General features: G+C 44.7%; 1 protein-coding gene across 1 annotated transcript in view; it reads left to right on the top strand.

The window, feature by feature from the left end:
- FASN (fatty acid synthase) overlaps positions 1–16,555 on the top strand; it is a 70,850-nt gene that overhangs the window by 9,969 nt on the left and 44,326 nt on the right. The window contains exons 3-14 of the mRNA XM_005283095.5: positions 148–300; positions 2,604–2,777; positions 3,704–3,904; positions 4,365–4,487; positions 5,151–5,266; positions 5,594–5,728; positions 9,102–9,561; positions 9,952–10,139; positions 10,654–10,843; positions 12,864–12,958; positions 13,394–13,528; positions 13,764–13,967. Coding sequence (XP_005283152.1) covers positions 148–300; positions 2,604–2,777; positions 3,704–3,904; positions 4,365–4,487; positions 5,151–5,266; positions 5,594–5,728; positions 9,102–9,561; positions 9,952–10,139; positions 10,654–10,843; positions 12,864–12,958; positions 13,394–13,528; positions 13,764–13,967 — 2,174 coding nt within the window. The remainder of the gene's footprint in view (positions 1–147; positions 301–2,603; positions 2,778–3,703; positions 3,905–4,364; positions 4,488–5,150; positions 5,267–5,593; positions 5,729–9,101; positions 9,562–9,951; positions 10,140–10,653; positions 10,844–12,863; positions 12,959–13,393; positions 13,529–13,763; positions 13,968–16,555) is intronic.

The raw sequence follows: 16,555 nt of genomic DNA, 5'->3' as shown, positions 1-16,555 counted from the left end.
TGGTGCTGAAATGTAGAAATAGGACTTGACATTCAGAATAACTACAACTGGCATGTGATTCCTGATTACACCTTGTCATATGATGATCTCTCACCTACTAAACACATTTTACGTTGAAGTTGTCTTTAATGTTTTTTTTCTCTTCAGGACTTTATGGGCTGCCCAAGAGAAATGGGAAACTCAAGGACATCAGCAAATTTGATGCCTCTTTTTTTGGGGTTCACCCCAAACAAGCTCACACAATGGACCCTCAGCTCCGCTTACTGTTGGAAGCTTCTTATGAAGCCATTTTGGATGGAGGTAAGCAGCTGAACTACTGAATAAGTAGAACTGGATTTTAGTGTCTGTGTGAGATTTTGAGGTGAGTCTTGTACCTGTCTAAGTAGAACTTCTGTACAGAGTTTGAGAATTCTAGGGCTTTGACAGTAGAGAGAAGAGAACTGGTACAAGTGATAACTTAGTTTTGAAGTATCTTCCCTGGGGTCAGGTCTAGAAAATCTCTCTCTAAAATGGGTAAAAATGTCTATCTGGGGTCTATATGGAGCAGCTCAATGTTTCAGTAATGCTTGAACTGCCATGTTCTTTATCTCCGTTGTCTGAACCCTCTGCATCCAGAAAAGTTTTCCCATTGCCATACTTCCATTATATTCTGCTAAAATGGAGATGTTCTAGTTTCCAGAGTAGTGAAGATGATTAGGGGTGGGGAAGGGAAGGAGGAGTTAATATTCATCCTCATTAAAAGTTCCAGAAGAATGGCAGAAGGTACAGTGATGTGTTTCTGGGTATCTACTCAGTCCAGAGAAAATGTGTGGAATTGGATTCTACTTCCATAATTCTCTTACTCAGAAAATTAGTTCTCGAAAATTGGTGCCTTCCCTTGTCACATCCCTGCCAGTATCTGGAACCTTTAGAAATTTTAATGATATCTATTCTTTTAAAAAAGCTTTTTCTCTAAAATTGAATGGATTTAGTGTTTTAAAAATGAGACCCCCAGTGACAAAGCCAGAAACAGTCCTTGAGACACCAGAAACTTTCCATCTACAGCTCTTATTATTTATTTGTATTAACACAGTTCCTAAGAGCCCCAGTCATGGTCCAGGACCCCATTGTGCTAGGTGCTGTACAAACACAACAAAAAGATGGTCCCTGTCCAGAGAGCTAACAAGACAACAGATGGATACAAACAGACTACAGGGGAACAATGAGCCTTTACTGGTTATCATTATAGGCATTGGTCTCTGCACACCAGTAGCCCAAATGTTGTCAATTTATGTTGTATGTTTCACAAATGAGAGAATTATGAGGAGGACAATGAGTTAGTTTTGTGGGTGATTACAGGTACTGCCTCCCAAGCATGAGTGGCAGCATGAGATAAAGCACGAAGGTGCCTGTTTGAAAATGTAACAAGTGGGTGATTGAGGTGGGCACCAAAGGCCCAGCAGAAGAGGAGTTGGCCTTTCAATACTGAGTGAGATAGGCCAGGAAGGGCCTTGACAGTGAAGGAGAAAAGTAGGAGAGGAGGCAAAAGAAGTCATCCAGGTGCTCTGTCACTACACCTCATTCTGCAGGACTCCTGGTTCTATGTTATCAAAAGGTTTTATTTCTGTTTGTTGAGTCAAGACTTGAGGATTCGGCCCTGTATGTTCTGTGGCTCTCTAGAATACTTGCAGATGTCTTGTAAAATATTGACATCTTTTTAAGGCATAAAGATTCCTCCCTCCTCTCTCCCCCTCCCCCCGCCTTTTGCTAGTGATTAGGTGTCCTTCTCCCTTTTAAAACTATACTTAAAATCCCCACGCACTCTGGCCCTTTCCTTCCTCACTTTTCAACCACATAAATGTTTCAGCTCTTGTTCTCTGGGACTTACTTTTAGCCTCTTTAAAGTATGTCTTCATTGCAGAGCTAACCAGGGCTTTTTCCTGAGTTTTAGCCCTAGCCCCCTATCATCCACACACAAACATTTTTACTTGGGTTTATGTATGGTTTGAAACTGGGCTTGCTTAACTGGCTGGGGAGTATAGATTAGCACCCTTGTTTCACTTAAACTTGGGCTTAACCTGCCCACTTTGCAGTGTGGACTCAGACTGCAATCTGAGTTATAGAACTTGGGTTCTAATAGTCCTCCAATGCCTTTCCATAATTCCTGGGGGCTAGATGTTTCTGCTCTTCTACCTACTCCCTTCTCCTGCACAGGACTCTCTTACCAGTTTATATACACCTGGACAGCCTCTAAACCCCATGTTCCATGCAGTCTGCTCTAGTTCTACACAACACTCAAACAGTACCTGACTGATTAGAGATGCCATCCGAGCTAGCTGCACTGAGGCTGACATAAAGTTCTGGTGGATCTCTGCTGTGAGATCAGTAAGGTCCATGAGTTGGGGAGATGTACCTGAAATAATCACCATGTGAGAATATCTCAAAGAGGCTGGCAGAGGAGGGAATTAAGCAATTGGCAAATCAATGCAGGGAGAGAATTATGCTGTTCTGTAATCATGGAATAGCTGCAAAATCTCTGGTGCTAAATGTACCTAATCTTGCTAGTTTGTCCTTCAATTTGAGATTGTGCCTGGTGTGTAATGTGCCTTCTGATGTCATCTCAGGAATTAATCCAGCTGCCCTACGTGGCACAGACACAGGTGTGTGGATAGGTGTGAGTGGATCAGAAGCTGGTGAAGCATTTAGCCAAGACCCTGAGCAACTGCTAGGATACAGTATGACAGGCTGCCAGCGTGCTATGTTTGCCAACAGAATTTCCTACTTCTTTGACTTAAAAGGTAAGTGTTCAAGGGCTCTGTAATGTTGATTAGTAATAGCAGTTTGGCGATAGTATAGCATCCATTGTGTGGTAGGTACTTACACAGACATGAAAACATAGCTTTCTCATCCAGGAAGGGGCCATGTACAAATGCTGGGTGGGGAAACTGGAAGCAGTGAATGTGATGTGACTGGGCAGCGAGGCTCAGCATGCAGACTTAGTGCTTGAGGTCTGGGCTGGGGTAGTTGGTACTCTTCTGAGAAGAGGAGGATGGTGGGAAGACCTTCAGGAAAAGAGGTTTGCTACTTTGGGAGTTTTTTGCTTATTTACATGGTCAGTTGGTGGAAGACAATATAGAAACTGGCCCACAGATGAGTGGTTGGAAGAAGACTCACAAAGGGAGCAGTTAGCTCTGTAGCTTAGGCAAAGTAAAGGAGGTGAGGAGGCCATCAGATGTGGTGAGGGTGAAGGAATAGGCAAGATCTGTACTGTGCACAGCCTTAAAGGCAGGGCAGAGGATGAGGAAGTCTGGGTATGGAGGTGGTGAGCTGATTACAGGAGAGCAAGGCCAGGGGCCACGGAGGAGGAGGCTGAAAGTGAGAGAAATAATCGGACCAGGGACAAAGGGTTTTAGTGGTGGTAACGGAGAAATGGATGAGTCCTTCCTGAGATGATATGCCAGTAGCTTCTGCTACATAATTCTGTTCATAAACAAAGTGGAAAGGGCACAGTTTGGCCAAACCAGCCTTTCTTGGGATCAGGAGGGCAATATTGTCAGTGCATTGGGATAGATAAAGGTTATTAGAGTATCACTTGATCAGCTTCTTTAAAGATCCTAAGCTCCAGTCCCTGGAGAGCAGAGATGGCAGGTTCTGAACAGCAATTGTGGGAAACAGAACAAAATGATTGACTTTGGTTTTTATTTTTTTATTTTTTTCCCCCAAGGACCAAGCATGGCCATCGATACGGCATGTTCCTCTAGCCTCGTTGCTTTGGAAAATGCTTACAAGGCAATTCGTCATGGAGAGTGTAATGCAGCCCTTGTAGGAGGCGTCAACCTCCTATTGAAACCCAACACTTCTGTTCAGTTCATGAAACTTGGCATGCTTAGTCCTGATGGTGCCTGCAAGTCCTTTGATGCTTCAGGTAAGGGATTAGGTCCAAATCGCATTGGCTGCCTCTCACAGAGCACAGTGTTGCTTCCTCCAGGGAATCTATATTGAAACCGAAAAGTGGTTTCACTCTCTTCTGTCCTTGCTCATGTTATTTGCCACAAACACTGGAACTGCCAAGGGCTGTACACTCAATAGGAACATAAGCTATAAGGATGGGAAAGGAAAACGTGGTCCATTTCCCTACAATGGGGGTGGTGGGCAGACAGGAATGTCACGCTGGAAAGTGTTCCAAGGCTTCATAGACCAAGAGGGAGACCCCTCTTTAAGTCTGATATTTAGCTGAACTTGTCTGTCATGCCTTTCAAAGGGACAATCCTACTTTTAAGGCTCTTCAGGAATGACACTATAGCGCACAGTAATTCACTGCTTCGTCATATGCAGGGCTGTCTGGATTTCTCTTTGCTTTTATTTCATTCTTCCTCTGCCCACAGGGAATGGATATTGCCGCTCCGAAGCTGTAGTGGTCATCCTCATGACCAAGAAATCCATGGCCAAACGGATTTATGCCACAATAGTCAATGCGGGGAGTAACACTGATGGTTTTAAGGAGCAAGGTGGGTCTCAAATCTCTGGGAGACCATGAGAGTCTCATGTTCTTTTCAATGTTTATCCCAAGAACAGCGGGATTGAGGCTATTGCTAACTCTTCTGGAGTTTCCCTTTTTTGGGGCTTGGGAGATCCATTTCTCCTGATTAATGGAAAATTCTGACCCTTTCTTGTCATAAGTGAATCTAGTTAAGTGGTTAGCACTTTCTTCCATATGAAGGTAATGGAGGATGCTCAGCTGATCAGCTTTGCCCTCCCCAGGGGTATCCCAGTGATGTTACACTGGCTAAGTAGCAAATTATTGACATTATGATGGGAAAGGAGAGGATACAAAAAATTCCTTTTTCCTTCTCCCTGGGAGCTTCAGTTCCATGAGCACTGCTCAATGGAGTAGATGGTTGATGAGAAGAAGCCTAGGGTCTTTGATATCAAAGTTTAAATCCTATGACTTCAGTTTCAGTCCAGCACCACCCCTCCCTGCCCTTCCTTTTCCCCTTCCTCTTACTGAGGGATTGACTTCTTGTTACAGTTTTAGTGCTGGAAACGTGAGCATAAACCCTGAACATATATTTGGATCTCCCTCAGAAACCTGGTAATCCTAATTAGTGAACAGGTTGCTGAAACTTTGCTCCCAGATGGGAATGGGTAATTGATAATGATTCTTGTTCCAGGTGTGACATTTCCCTCTGGAGAGATGCAGCAGGATTTGGTCAGCTCTTTATACAAAGAATCTGGGATCCAGCCTGAAGAAGTGGAGTATGTAGAAGCTCATGGTACAGGCACCAAGGTTAGCATAATTTCACCATTGTCTCTTATCTCCCTGTGGCTCTTCCTCTTTCCCTCTGATTTTAGCATCTTTCCTTTTTCTCGCCTTTCAATTTCCTTCCCTCCCTCCCTGCCCATCCACCTCTCCACCCCCATTCTTTCCAATTTAACTGGAAGGAACTAGATTTCCCATTTCTAGCTATTACCTTCACAATCCTTGGTGTGTGGGTTTTTTTGTTTTTTGTTTTTTAAAGCTAGAGACTTTGGGATGGGGCTCTTCTGCCAACTACTGCATGTTGTGCATGCTTCGTATAAAGCATAATTCTGACTTAATTTCTTTTTCTGTTAGGTTGGGGATCCTCAGGAAGTGAATGGCATTGCAAATATTTTCTGTCAATTAGAGCGAGAGCCATTATTGATTGGATCAACCAAGTCAAACATGGGTCACCCAGAACCTGCCTCTGGGCTTGCCGCACTAGCCAAGGTAATGTAATAGTTGAGAAATAATGTATCTATAGATATAGTGATTTGTGCACTGACCCATTGTGGAATTTAGCTCTGATGATGAGAGGGGGGACTTAAGAGGTTGTCTCATTAACCAGGCAGCCCATTCTGCTATTGCTGGTTGCCTCATTTGAAAGTATTCATAAAGGCTCCAAATGCTCTGCAACAAACAGGATGTAAATTTGTAGACCAGACACTCGGGTCTCTGTCTCTCTCTAGTCCTAAAGTCTGCAAACACTTAAATAACATTGAGAACAGAGGGTTCTTTATTAAATGGCTAATTGTCATTACTGTATTTCTTGGTGATTTTGATATTCAATTATTTTATGCATCACTATGAAAAGCTGTGGCATAACTTGATGAGTGTGCGTTTGGGGCACTTGGCACCTAGGAAAGATGGGAGGCAGCTTGGGTTGTTGGTGTTCAAGAAGTGGCTGGAGGTTTTTGTATTGGGTGGGGGATGCATCTTTTTCCCCCTGCTCCCTTGACAGTTGTGGGCAAGGGTTGAGGTGATTTCAAGTGAGGGGTGGTGTGGGAGCAGACACAGGTTTGAACTCCGAGTTGGCTCAGAGCAAGCAGCTGGCACATGCCTGCCCCATTATCTGCTACTGTAGCCAACACTGGTGGATGAATGTCTGCTAAACAGCTCAGCAGAGTGCTAGCTAACAGTGTTGACAGCCTTGAAACCTAGATGACAATTTAACATGGCCACATAAATGGAAGCAGCACAGTCTCTCAGCCTGAAACAAGAACTCTAAGGCAAATATTGTGGTGGTTATGTTCAGGTCACGCTGGGAGGATTTTCTTTGTTGCCATAATATCTAGGAACTGCAGTCTTGTTTTCTAGATGAAAACTTGCATTCTTGAGCTCTATTCTGAGGCATAGGATGAATTCTGCAGTAAATGAAGTGTCCTCAGAATCATGGAAAACATGGGACCCTGTCCCTGCTCTATTGTACTGAAGGCCTGTAAATAGCTTGGATATCCTGGTTATGCTATGGTCTCTGTTTTACTAGAGTGGATTTTTGAACTCCTGGCACACCAAGATACTTCTTGGTGAGGTGGAGCAGAATGTGGTCTTGGTATTGGTCTGAGAGCCCTGACTTCCTTGTGAGGGTCTCTGTGCCAAGTGCACTATCTGTCGCAGGCCCTGTGTCAGATCCATTGCATGATGCCATTCAGCCTCTGACAGTGACTCCATAGAAGTCTTCGGATTTCTCCTGTGGGACTGAGCTGGGGTCCTCCAGGCTCCCCAACTGATGTCGATCAGAGCTGTCAGCTCCAACCTAAGAACCCTTAGTGCTGGGCTCACTGTCTCTGTAATGGAGCTCAAGGCGTACTCCAAGGATTCTCTGATGTGAGAACCTCCCACACTGACCAGACCTTCAGTAGTTAGGCCAGCAGGTAGGTTTGTATCCTGCTGGTAGGGATTTCTGCCACCACTACCCTTTTGCAGCTTGTGCTTAGTGGGGATATTGTTGGTTAGTATTAGTTTTGTGGTAGCACCCAGAGGCGGCAGTCAGGATCAGGGCCTCGTTGTGCTAGACACAGACAGTCCCTACCCCCCAAGATCTTGCAATCTAATTAAAGATGCGACATGTGGCTGTAGTGAACAATTGGAAGGAACATCCCACGGCAATGACCCATTCCCATTTCTTTATGTGGATGAGCTGTAGTGCCCACCCACCTCTTACAGTAGAATTACTTCTGACAAATAAAATAGGACATAGAAGTTTGTAAGTAATAGTAGCCCATTTAATTCTACTCCATGCTGTCCCCAGCCTCCTTCCCAATGCCTTTTAAACAATCCAGTAAAAACCCTTTGTAAGGGATTATTCCTAGCAACCTCCCCTCCCCCAGCCCCATGAGCTCCTCCTTCTAGGGAGCTGAATCTAGTGCTCATTAAGTTGGTAGCAAACATCTCCCAAAGGTTCAGTTGAAACAGAAACATCATTTGGCCATCAACACTGCTTTCCTAGTGGTGGAAAGTCAGAGATAAAAGCCACAATGTCTTACTTCTAAACCTCCACTTTCACTGTGCCCATATGGATAAAGTAGTTCTATGCTCATGGTCTATATTCTTAACTAAAATGGCTTCAAATTCCGTCTTACCCAGTTCAGCATGTCAGTCTTCCCTAAACCATCTCCTGTGGCAGCAGAATCTAAGCTGAGTAGTTCAGTTACCAGAGTGTTTAACTAACTGCTATTCAGGAAAGACAAAACCCCACTTAGATAGTTTGTCTCTGGGGGAGCCTAGTGGGTGCACCCGCTAAGCCTTTCTAAATGCTTCAGATATGTTTGAGTATGACCTTGTGGGTATATAGGCATCTGGGATAAAACACTAGACCAGATCCACAGCAGCCTTCTCAGCTTGTACAGGGAATGTTTCCATCATGAGGCTCATGGGGCTGTTACCCAGAAGGCTTTGCAGTCTTGTTTTCTTGACTTGGCTTCCAGGTCTGATACCCAATTCAGGAGAATAATCCCACTGACTGTCTCTCATCAGAGCCACCTGCCTTGCGGGTTGTTTCTGAACAGCGGGGGGATGTTGGTTGGGGCCTGAGAACACTGCAGTAATACCAATAACTGGTGTGGTTTTGAGGCTGCAGCTGCTTGTATAATTTCTGGCCTGAACTGCCTGTGCCACAAGGGAATATGTGCACAGCCTCAATACCTGTTGCTTCCCCAGGGGCTCCCGTCTTGGGGTTGAGTGCATACATAACCATGAGTTGGGAGTCGTTTTTGCTTTCAGTCTGTTTGAAACAGGTAGATTACTTCATAACTTTTCTTTCATTCTGGCCCTGTACCTAAATTGGAAAAACATGCAGAGCAGGACCGAGACTCCTTTAGCTAGATCTGCCAGTCTGGGAATAGCTTTCTCAGACAGCAGAGAAAAGGTAGAAATGGGAGATTCGGTGATGGTAAAGAAGAGGGTGGGGAGGCACCATGGGAGGAAGGAAAAAAATGAGCTGGGCAGTGCAGATTTTGTGGAGGGATGAGGGGAGAAGGAGGGATGATATTCCGTGTCAAGTAAGACAGCGCAGTCTACTGGGTAGTGTGGACAGAGCTATGACTTCAGAATTCTCAGACTAGCTCTGCTAGTGACTTCCTGGGTGGCCTTGATTTATCTAAGCTACTTAGCCCCTCTGTGCCTTATTTTCACCATCTGTAACCTGGAGACAATAATACCTATTTACCTTTTGTGAAGTGTTCTAAAATCCAGTATAGTGACAGAAAGAGCCATTTAAGTGCAAATGCTAAGCCGTTTGTAGAACAAAACTAACAAGGTGTCTGTTAAAACAAACAAAAAAAAATCTAAGCCATAATTGTTCTGTTCTGCTGTCTCTCTCCAGGTGATTCTCTCTCTGGAACATGGGCTGTGGGCTCCAAACATTCATTACAACACCCCAAATCCAGAAATTCCAGCCTTACAAGATGGTCGTGTCCAGGTGGTTGCTAAACCAACCCCAGTAAAAGGTGGCCTTGTCAGTATCAATTCTTTTGGCTTTGGAGGTTCTAATGTCCATGTCATTCTGAGACCAAATAAGAAGAAATTCTACCCTCTGCAGACGCACAATTTGCCACGACTGGTCCAAGTTTGTGGCAGGACACAGGAAGCAGTGGAAATGCTAATAGAGCAAAGCAGAAGACTGAGGGAGTACAGCTCATTTGTGAGCCTGCTCAATGATATCTCTGGGATCCCTATTTCATCCATGCCCTACAGGGGCTACACCTTAATTGGCAGCCAGAGTGACATAAAGGAGGTTCAGCAGACTCAGACATCTGGGAGGCCACTCTGGTATATCTGCTCAGGTAATTCCACCTTAAGGGGGATCAGACTCTAACAAACTGTTTTGTATCTTTGGAAGCTTGAGGCCGTCTGTTGATTCTATGCTCTGTTCCTTGTTCTGCTTAGTTTTGTGGTATGTGCACTAGTTAAGAGTGTTTTTTTTCAGGATCTCCTGTTTACTGCATTGATCATGTGGACTATCTGCAGATAATCCTCCATCTAATAAAATTTCCCTTCTCCTGGTAACAAATCCTAGGAGACAGAAAAACAGTGCATCATGTTCACTTTGGAGATTTGAGGTCTGCAAGATGTTCTCCGAGGCTGAATTCTTCTTACATCTTCCCATTGCTAGAGCAAATGCTCAGCTCTCCCTCCCCCATGAGCAAGGCTCATCGTCTCCTCTCATCCCACAGGCATGGGAACACAGTGGAAGGGGATGGGCCTTAGCCTGATGAAGCTTGAGCTGTTCCAACAGTCCATCTTACGCTCCGATGAGGCTCTGAAGAACACGGGACTGAAGGTATCTGACCTGCTCCTGAATGCAGATGAGAACACGTTTGAAGATGCTGTCCATGCATTTGTTGGCCTTGCTGCTATTCAGGTAAGGGTGAAAGCTGAGGCCCTTTCCCAGTTTTGTTCCAAGTGTATCTGCTTGGCCACTAATATTGCCGGTCATTCAGCTCGTGATCCTTCTAATAGTCTTGTGTAAGCTGCTAAGGAGCACACCTGATGTGGCAGCCAGGTTTGAGTGTGCCTTTGGCATTGTTAGGAATTGTGTATATGTGCATGTGCTGTGCTTACACAGACAGCCTTAGGGCTGAGCACACAGTACAGTTGTGGGCAGTTCCACCTCCACAGCCCAGAAGCAGCAGCAGCGGTAGTGACTTGTGGGAGTGGGAAAACAGTGGAAGGGACTGATGAAGAATAAAATTGGGGGGAAGGCACTAGGATCCTTCCAGAACTTTGTTTGGAGGTGGGTGTAGGGAGCAGCAGTAAGATTAGGAAGGGACTTTGCTCTGTAGAAGGAAGCTTATTTTGGCTTTTCCAATATGCCTATTACCATGCCAGAGGTATGGCATCTGATGTGACATTGGTAATACTGCTTTTCCTCCTAGATTGCACAGATCGACATTCTGAAGGCCATGGATCTGCAGCCTGATGGAATTGTTGGTCACTCAGTAGGAGAGCTGGCCTGTGGCTATGCAGATAACTCCTTAAGTCATGAAGAGGCCATTCTTGCTGCCTACTGGAGGGGGCGGTGCATCAAAGAGGCCAAACTACCCCCAGGCGGAATGGCTGCTGTGGGTAGGTATAGGAGTATAACCTGTCCTAGGTGGATAATATCCCTGTGGGTGCATGGGCGCATGCACATATGCGCACTCTCTCCTGTCTTGTTTGTTAATTGTAATAAACAGATTCCATGAGCGGCAGTAAACTAGGGCTATCTGACATGGCAGTGGAGAAAGTGGGTGGAGAGAGACATTTTTATTTAAAGCTGTTCAATTTTTAAAAAAATTACCAATACATCTAAACTCTTACAGGTCATAACTTGACAACTTCATCTTTCTGGTTACACGTTAGGGTATATTAAAAACTAACTAACAAAAAGGCTGGAAAATATCAGAAGTACAGTAATACAAATCAATTGTAACCCTTCACCTGCAATACTGTCTGGTTCTTGTCACTCTCTCAAGAGCAGAAGTAGAGAGGGTTCAGAGATGGATGACAAATAATTAGAAGTCCGGAAGAATTGGTTTGTGGAGTTTTTTGGTATGATGGAGTGAAAAGGTTAGGACAGTCTAATTTAGAGAAGTCACAAAAAATGGACAGGTGGCTTTTTTTGTTACCTTTCAAGAACCAAAACAGATCTCCTAGAGAAGGTAAATTGGGCCCTCAGTTTCACATAATACAAGTACAAGAAGACATTCTATGAAATCAAAAAGTAACAAATTTAAAACCAATAAAAATAAATACATTGACACAACACATAATTGGCCTGTAGAACTTACTACCACAAGGCCTCATGGAAGCCAAGAACTTAATAGGATTTTAAAAAATTAAACCCTGTTTTTTAAAAATCTGGATAATGAGTTAAAATTTATCCCATAGGATAAAATTATCCTACCTATTCCAGGGCATAAGCCAACCTTAACTGATTTTTGGGTGGGGGCTAGGAAGAAACTTCTTCTATGGGCATGTTGTTCCATAACTGGCCAGTTCTCAGGCCACTGTCCGACTTGATACTGGACTACATAGACCCTGATCTGATCTGGCAACTTCTCTATTGGTTACAAGTAAAGCTTTTGCTATTTTTATTTTCTTATTATTTCATGAACACCTTATTTGATAACCATGAATGTTCAAGTTAGAAAGGAGCCAAAAATTACAGATTAGGTCAGCTGTGTTGGGGGCTGAAGCATTTATACATCACTTGCTACAGGCATAATTCTAGTGTTTCACTTACTAGGATATTTCCACTGGGAACCAACTCATTTAGCATTGTCTTTAGCATGCTAGTGAGTACATAAGTCATTTACTTATCACTGATCATTTCTGGTAGTCACTGCATATAATAGGTCAGATCTTTCATAACCAGAATTTGACCTCATGTTTTGTCCATTGCCTCTTACCCATGTGATAGATCTGGGCCAAATTCTACTTTCACTAGACTAGCTTAAATCCATAGTAACTTTCGACTTCAACGGTGATACCTTAATTTCACAAAGACTGTAAACAAGTGCAGAATTTGACCATTCTCTCCAGTTTTAAGAATGGCATTCCTTGCTAAGGACAAGGTAAATTGTTAGAGGGAGATCTTCTTTTTAATAGGCTTTTCAAATAGTGTAAGCTTTTGTGTCTTAAATCTGAGGTTTACATGAAAAGTACATATTAGAACTCTGTCATTTCCCTATCATGGGGATGAAATTTTGATCCCTCTGTCTGTAATCTCAAAGCATATAGCTGGTGGAATCTAGTGGGTTTTACATAAGCAATACAGAACTCTGTCTGACTTGATTCTTCATGGCGAGGGATATAATGGACTTCAAGAACGTCATCCCAAAATTTAGAGATTGATTTCTTCATGGAAGTGAGTTCTGCCACCTCCCATGGGCACAGATACTTCAGTGATGGTGAGCATTATAAAACCCTAAGATTGGTCCTGACAAGACTAGGGTTATCCGTTCCCAAAAATCTTGAATCCAGCAGGGTAGTCAGCTGCTAGAATCCCTACCATCAGGAGTTCCGGGCTTAACCTGGCTACATAAGCTACTGCATAATTTTTCCTGGGAACATATGCATCATCTTGAGGATTTTTCCTCTGCAGGTCTGACATGGGAGGAATGTAAACGTCGTTGTCCTCCTGGCGTGGTACCTGCCTGTCACAACTCTGAAGACACTGTCACTGTTTCAGGGCCTCAGGTGAGCAAATATATGGAAACCAGCCTTCCTAAGAGACCTTGCCTTCCAAGGCTGCAAACTGGGGCTCCATCTGGTGTGTCTTCCATTGCTGGAATTACACCATGTGCCCCAGGAGTGAAAGAAGGGCAGTCCGGTTAAACCAAAGTAATGGAAGGGAACTTACCTCTTGCATCTGAATTTAAACACTTAAGTGCCACTTGATGGGAATCAGAGTTGTTGTTTTTGTTCCTAGTCTGCAAGAAGCATGTGATCTGTATTTCAGTAGTGTTATATTCACAGGGATGTGTCACCTTTACATGAGGAATATGAGGGGAGTGCAGTGATACCTCTTCATGGGAGCACAGAGCCTCATCAAATGGCTAATAGCAGAGGAAAGCTGGATGCCCAAACTCCATGGAAATAATAATTCTTGCTCAATTCTATCCCATTTCCTAGGATGCTGTGAACGAGTTTGTAGCCAAACTGAAAAAGGAAGGAGTGTTTGCAAAGGAGGTGCGCAGCGCTGGGGTTGCTTTTCATTCATATTACATGGCGTCTATTGCACCAGTCCTACTTAGTGCCCTGCAGAAGGTAATGTCACTGAGTGATGGCTTATGCTGGGGGCTTGTGGATAAAGGGAGCCGTGACTAGCATCCTACATGCTGGGGGAGAGAGGGACTTAAAGGAGATCCTCATGTGCAGGAGTTAGGAGAGGTTGGGCTGCATGCAGTAACAGTTGCTGGCTTTCTGTTGCACAGGCAGTTGGAAGTCTGTGGACATCCAGCAAGAGTAAGCCTGATATTTTGTTGTTGGTGGTCTGTTGTAGGTAATTCCAAATGCAAAGCCTCGTTCAGCTCGTTGGATCAGCACCTCCATCCCCGAGTCTCAGTGGCAGAGTGAGCTGGCTCGGAATTCCTCTGCCGAGTACCATGTGAACAACCTGGTGAGCCCAGTGCTGTTCCAGGAAGGTCTGAGGCATGTTCCAGACAATGCTGTTGTGGTGGAGATTGCCCCACATGCGCTGTTACAGGTATTTCACTTGGGAAGGTTCTAAGAATCAGGGAACATCTTAGTTTTTCTAGCGCTGAGAACACCTTGCCCAGCCATTTCTAGTCTCCCTGATTTAGCATTAAAAATCAACATGTCCCAACATATTCCACACCACATCCCCACCCACACAGTCAAGTCATCCAAATACTTGCCTTTGCACATTGTGCACGCCTGTGTCGTCCCCCCAAGCAGTCAACTGCCTGAACTGGTGAACGAGTAGGAGAAATGAGGAGCTTCTTGGATGATCTAACAATGTGTGTGGGAAGTAAGCAGTAGGGCAGAGAGCCTGAAGTCTTACTACCTTGGGTTGTAATCTTGTCAGATCTTATTAAGCTAAACAGCATCAGGCTGGGCCAGTACTTGAATGGGAGGCTTGCAGTGGCACAGGAAGAATCAATACTGGGGGTTAGAAAGTGTCCCTCTTTTGTCTAAGAGCACTTGATAGCTATTTGGATACCATGGCGATGAGGACCATATAAGTATCTAAATAGAGGAATTCTTCCTAGATCTTGAATCACTTCACCCACCTGTCTCTGAATCTGCTCTATGCTATGCTCTAATTTACCTTGGGCTTTTCATTTTAGAAAGAGTATTTAAAAACAAAACTACCAAGATAATTCAACACTAATCCTTCTCATTTCATTGCTCACTTTCACAACTGCATAGTTTAAAAAAAAACAACGAAAAAAAAACCCATACACAACTAAAATACACAGTGTAATGATAGCAATGCAATACCACACCTATGTTACTAAGAATAATAATACATAGTGCTTATGTAATGTTGCATCTTCCGGATACTGTACAAATGTTAGCTAACTAATCCTCACATCGCTCTCGAGAGCGAGGAAGATAAGTACTTATTTTATTTTTTATGGGAGGATAGGGGTTGGGAGCTGAGACACTAAGGAAAAGGCTCACTTTCAAAAGTGTCCACTAATTTTGATGACCTCAATTTTGGGGTAACTCTCACTTGAGACCTCTCAGTTCTCATTTCCTCTGTACTCACTTCAAAGGTGCTGTGTATTCATAGCTCTGATTGACTTCAGCTGAAGTTATGGATGCTCACAACTTGTGAAAATCCCTAGGTGTCAAGTTAGACACCTTAAAAATTGGTGGATTTTCCTGGAAATTTTAGCCTAAATGGTTTGTGGTTCCCATGCTGCATTTCAACTAACATTGATATTATGAGTTTGCATTGTCTTATGTTCCTATAAACTTGAGTTTCATTATTCTGAGGCCAGATCTTGTTACTCCTTGCAGGTAATGCTGTTGAAATCAATGATATTTTTTTGCAGGAGTAAGACAAATGGCAAATTGACATAGAGGCAAGGACTCTAAGGAAGTTGCATCTAGAAAATACAGCCACTTTTTTTTGTTAGGAGTGTACAAAAATATATCTACTACTTCACCCTACATAATTCAAAAATGGGCAAAACTCACTTCAGCTTTCTAAAAGGTACTGCGTTGGTGCTCAGCCCAGATGTAGAGAATTTAAACTAAAATGAAATATTTCAGAAAGTTAAGAGCATTTGAAAGCATTGGGTGACTCATAAATTCCAAGGTGAGAAGGAATTTAGTCTGACCACCTGTTTCACACAGGCTGTAGAACTTCCCCAAAACATCCTATCTTGATTTGAAAAGTTGTTAGTGATGGAGAAGCCACCATGACCCTTGGTAAATTGTCCCAATGTTTAATTAATCTCACTGTTAAAAATTTACCGTATTTTCCGGCGTATAAGACGACTGGGCGTATAAGACGACCCCCCAACCAACAGGGTGTAAGAGACAAGTTTTGGCGCATACGCAGGGCGCTTCTTTAGCTCTGGGTTTATTCCCAGAATCATTTATTCCCGGCCCTGGCTGCGCGCTCTCATCCATTAAAAGGCGGGATTCCCGCCTCTCTGCTCTCATTTAGCGCAGCGCTTCCCTGGGGCCACCCTGCGGCACTTCCCATAAGACTCCCAGCCCTGTGCTTCCGCAGAGCTGTAACAGTCGGCTCCAAATCAAGCCAGTCCGCCCCTTGGTTACCTACAAGCAGAGCCAGCCGCTCGGGCTGCCCTGCCCAGGACGTGCACCAGAAGAGGCGCGCTGGCTACTTAGGAGCCCTGGAAGCGAGCGGGCTGCGCTGCACAAGCTCTGGCCATGGGCTTGGACTTCAGTAACGTGCCCGGCTAATTCCCCCCCGCCCCGCGCTTCGCCGCAGGGTCGGTGCCGTGCCAGCCTGCACATTACACACAGACTAGAGCAGCCCCCCCCCCCATGGTGCGGTGTCCGGTGCGATTGGGCACGTGGCAGTGCCCTCCCTCCCCCCACATGTGGGGCTGGTTCGCAGCCCTCTGGGCCCCGCGGGCTGGGGCTGCAGGGGACCCGGCTTGCCTGGCTTCCCGCACAACACGGCGTCCGGCGCACTGGCTCGGCAGCTGATAGGGCTCAGCGCTGTCTCTGGAGCCGGGACTGTGTTCGCTCAGCGTGGTCTTAATCAGCTGAGCCTCGATGGTCCCCGGCTCGCTCACTCTCTCTGTCCGGGAGCCGTCACCCCTTGGGGCAAGATGCCCTCCCACCCCC

This window comes from Chrysemys picta, chromosome 12 (genome assembly GCF_011386835.1).
Source record: "Chrysemys picta bellii isolate R12L10 chromosome 12, ASM1138683v2, whole genome shotgun sequence".
Taxonomy (NCBI): domain Eukaryota; kingdom Metazoa; phylum Chordata; order Testudines; family Emydidae; genus Chrysemys; species Chrysemys picta.
Note: the sequence above shows the minus strand (reverse complement) of the source record. Positions and strands in the feature narration are given on the sequence as shown.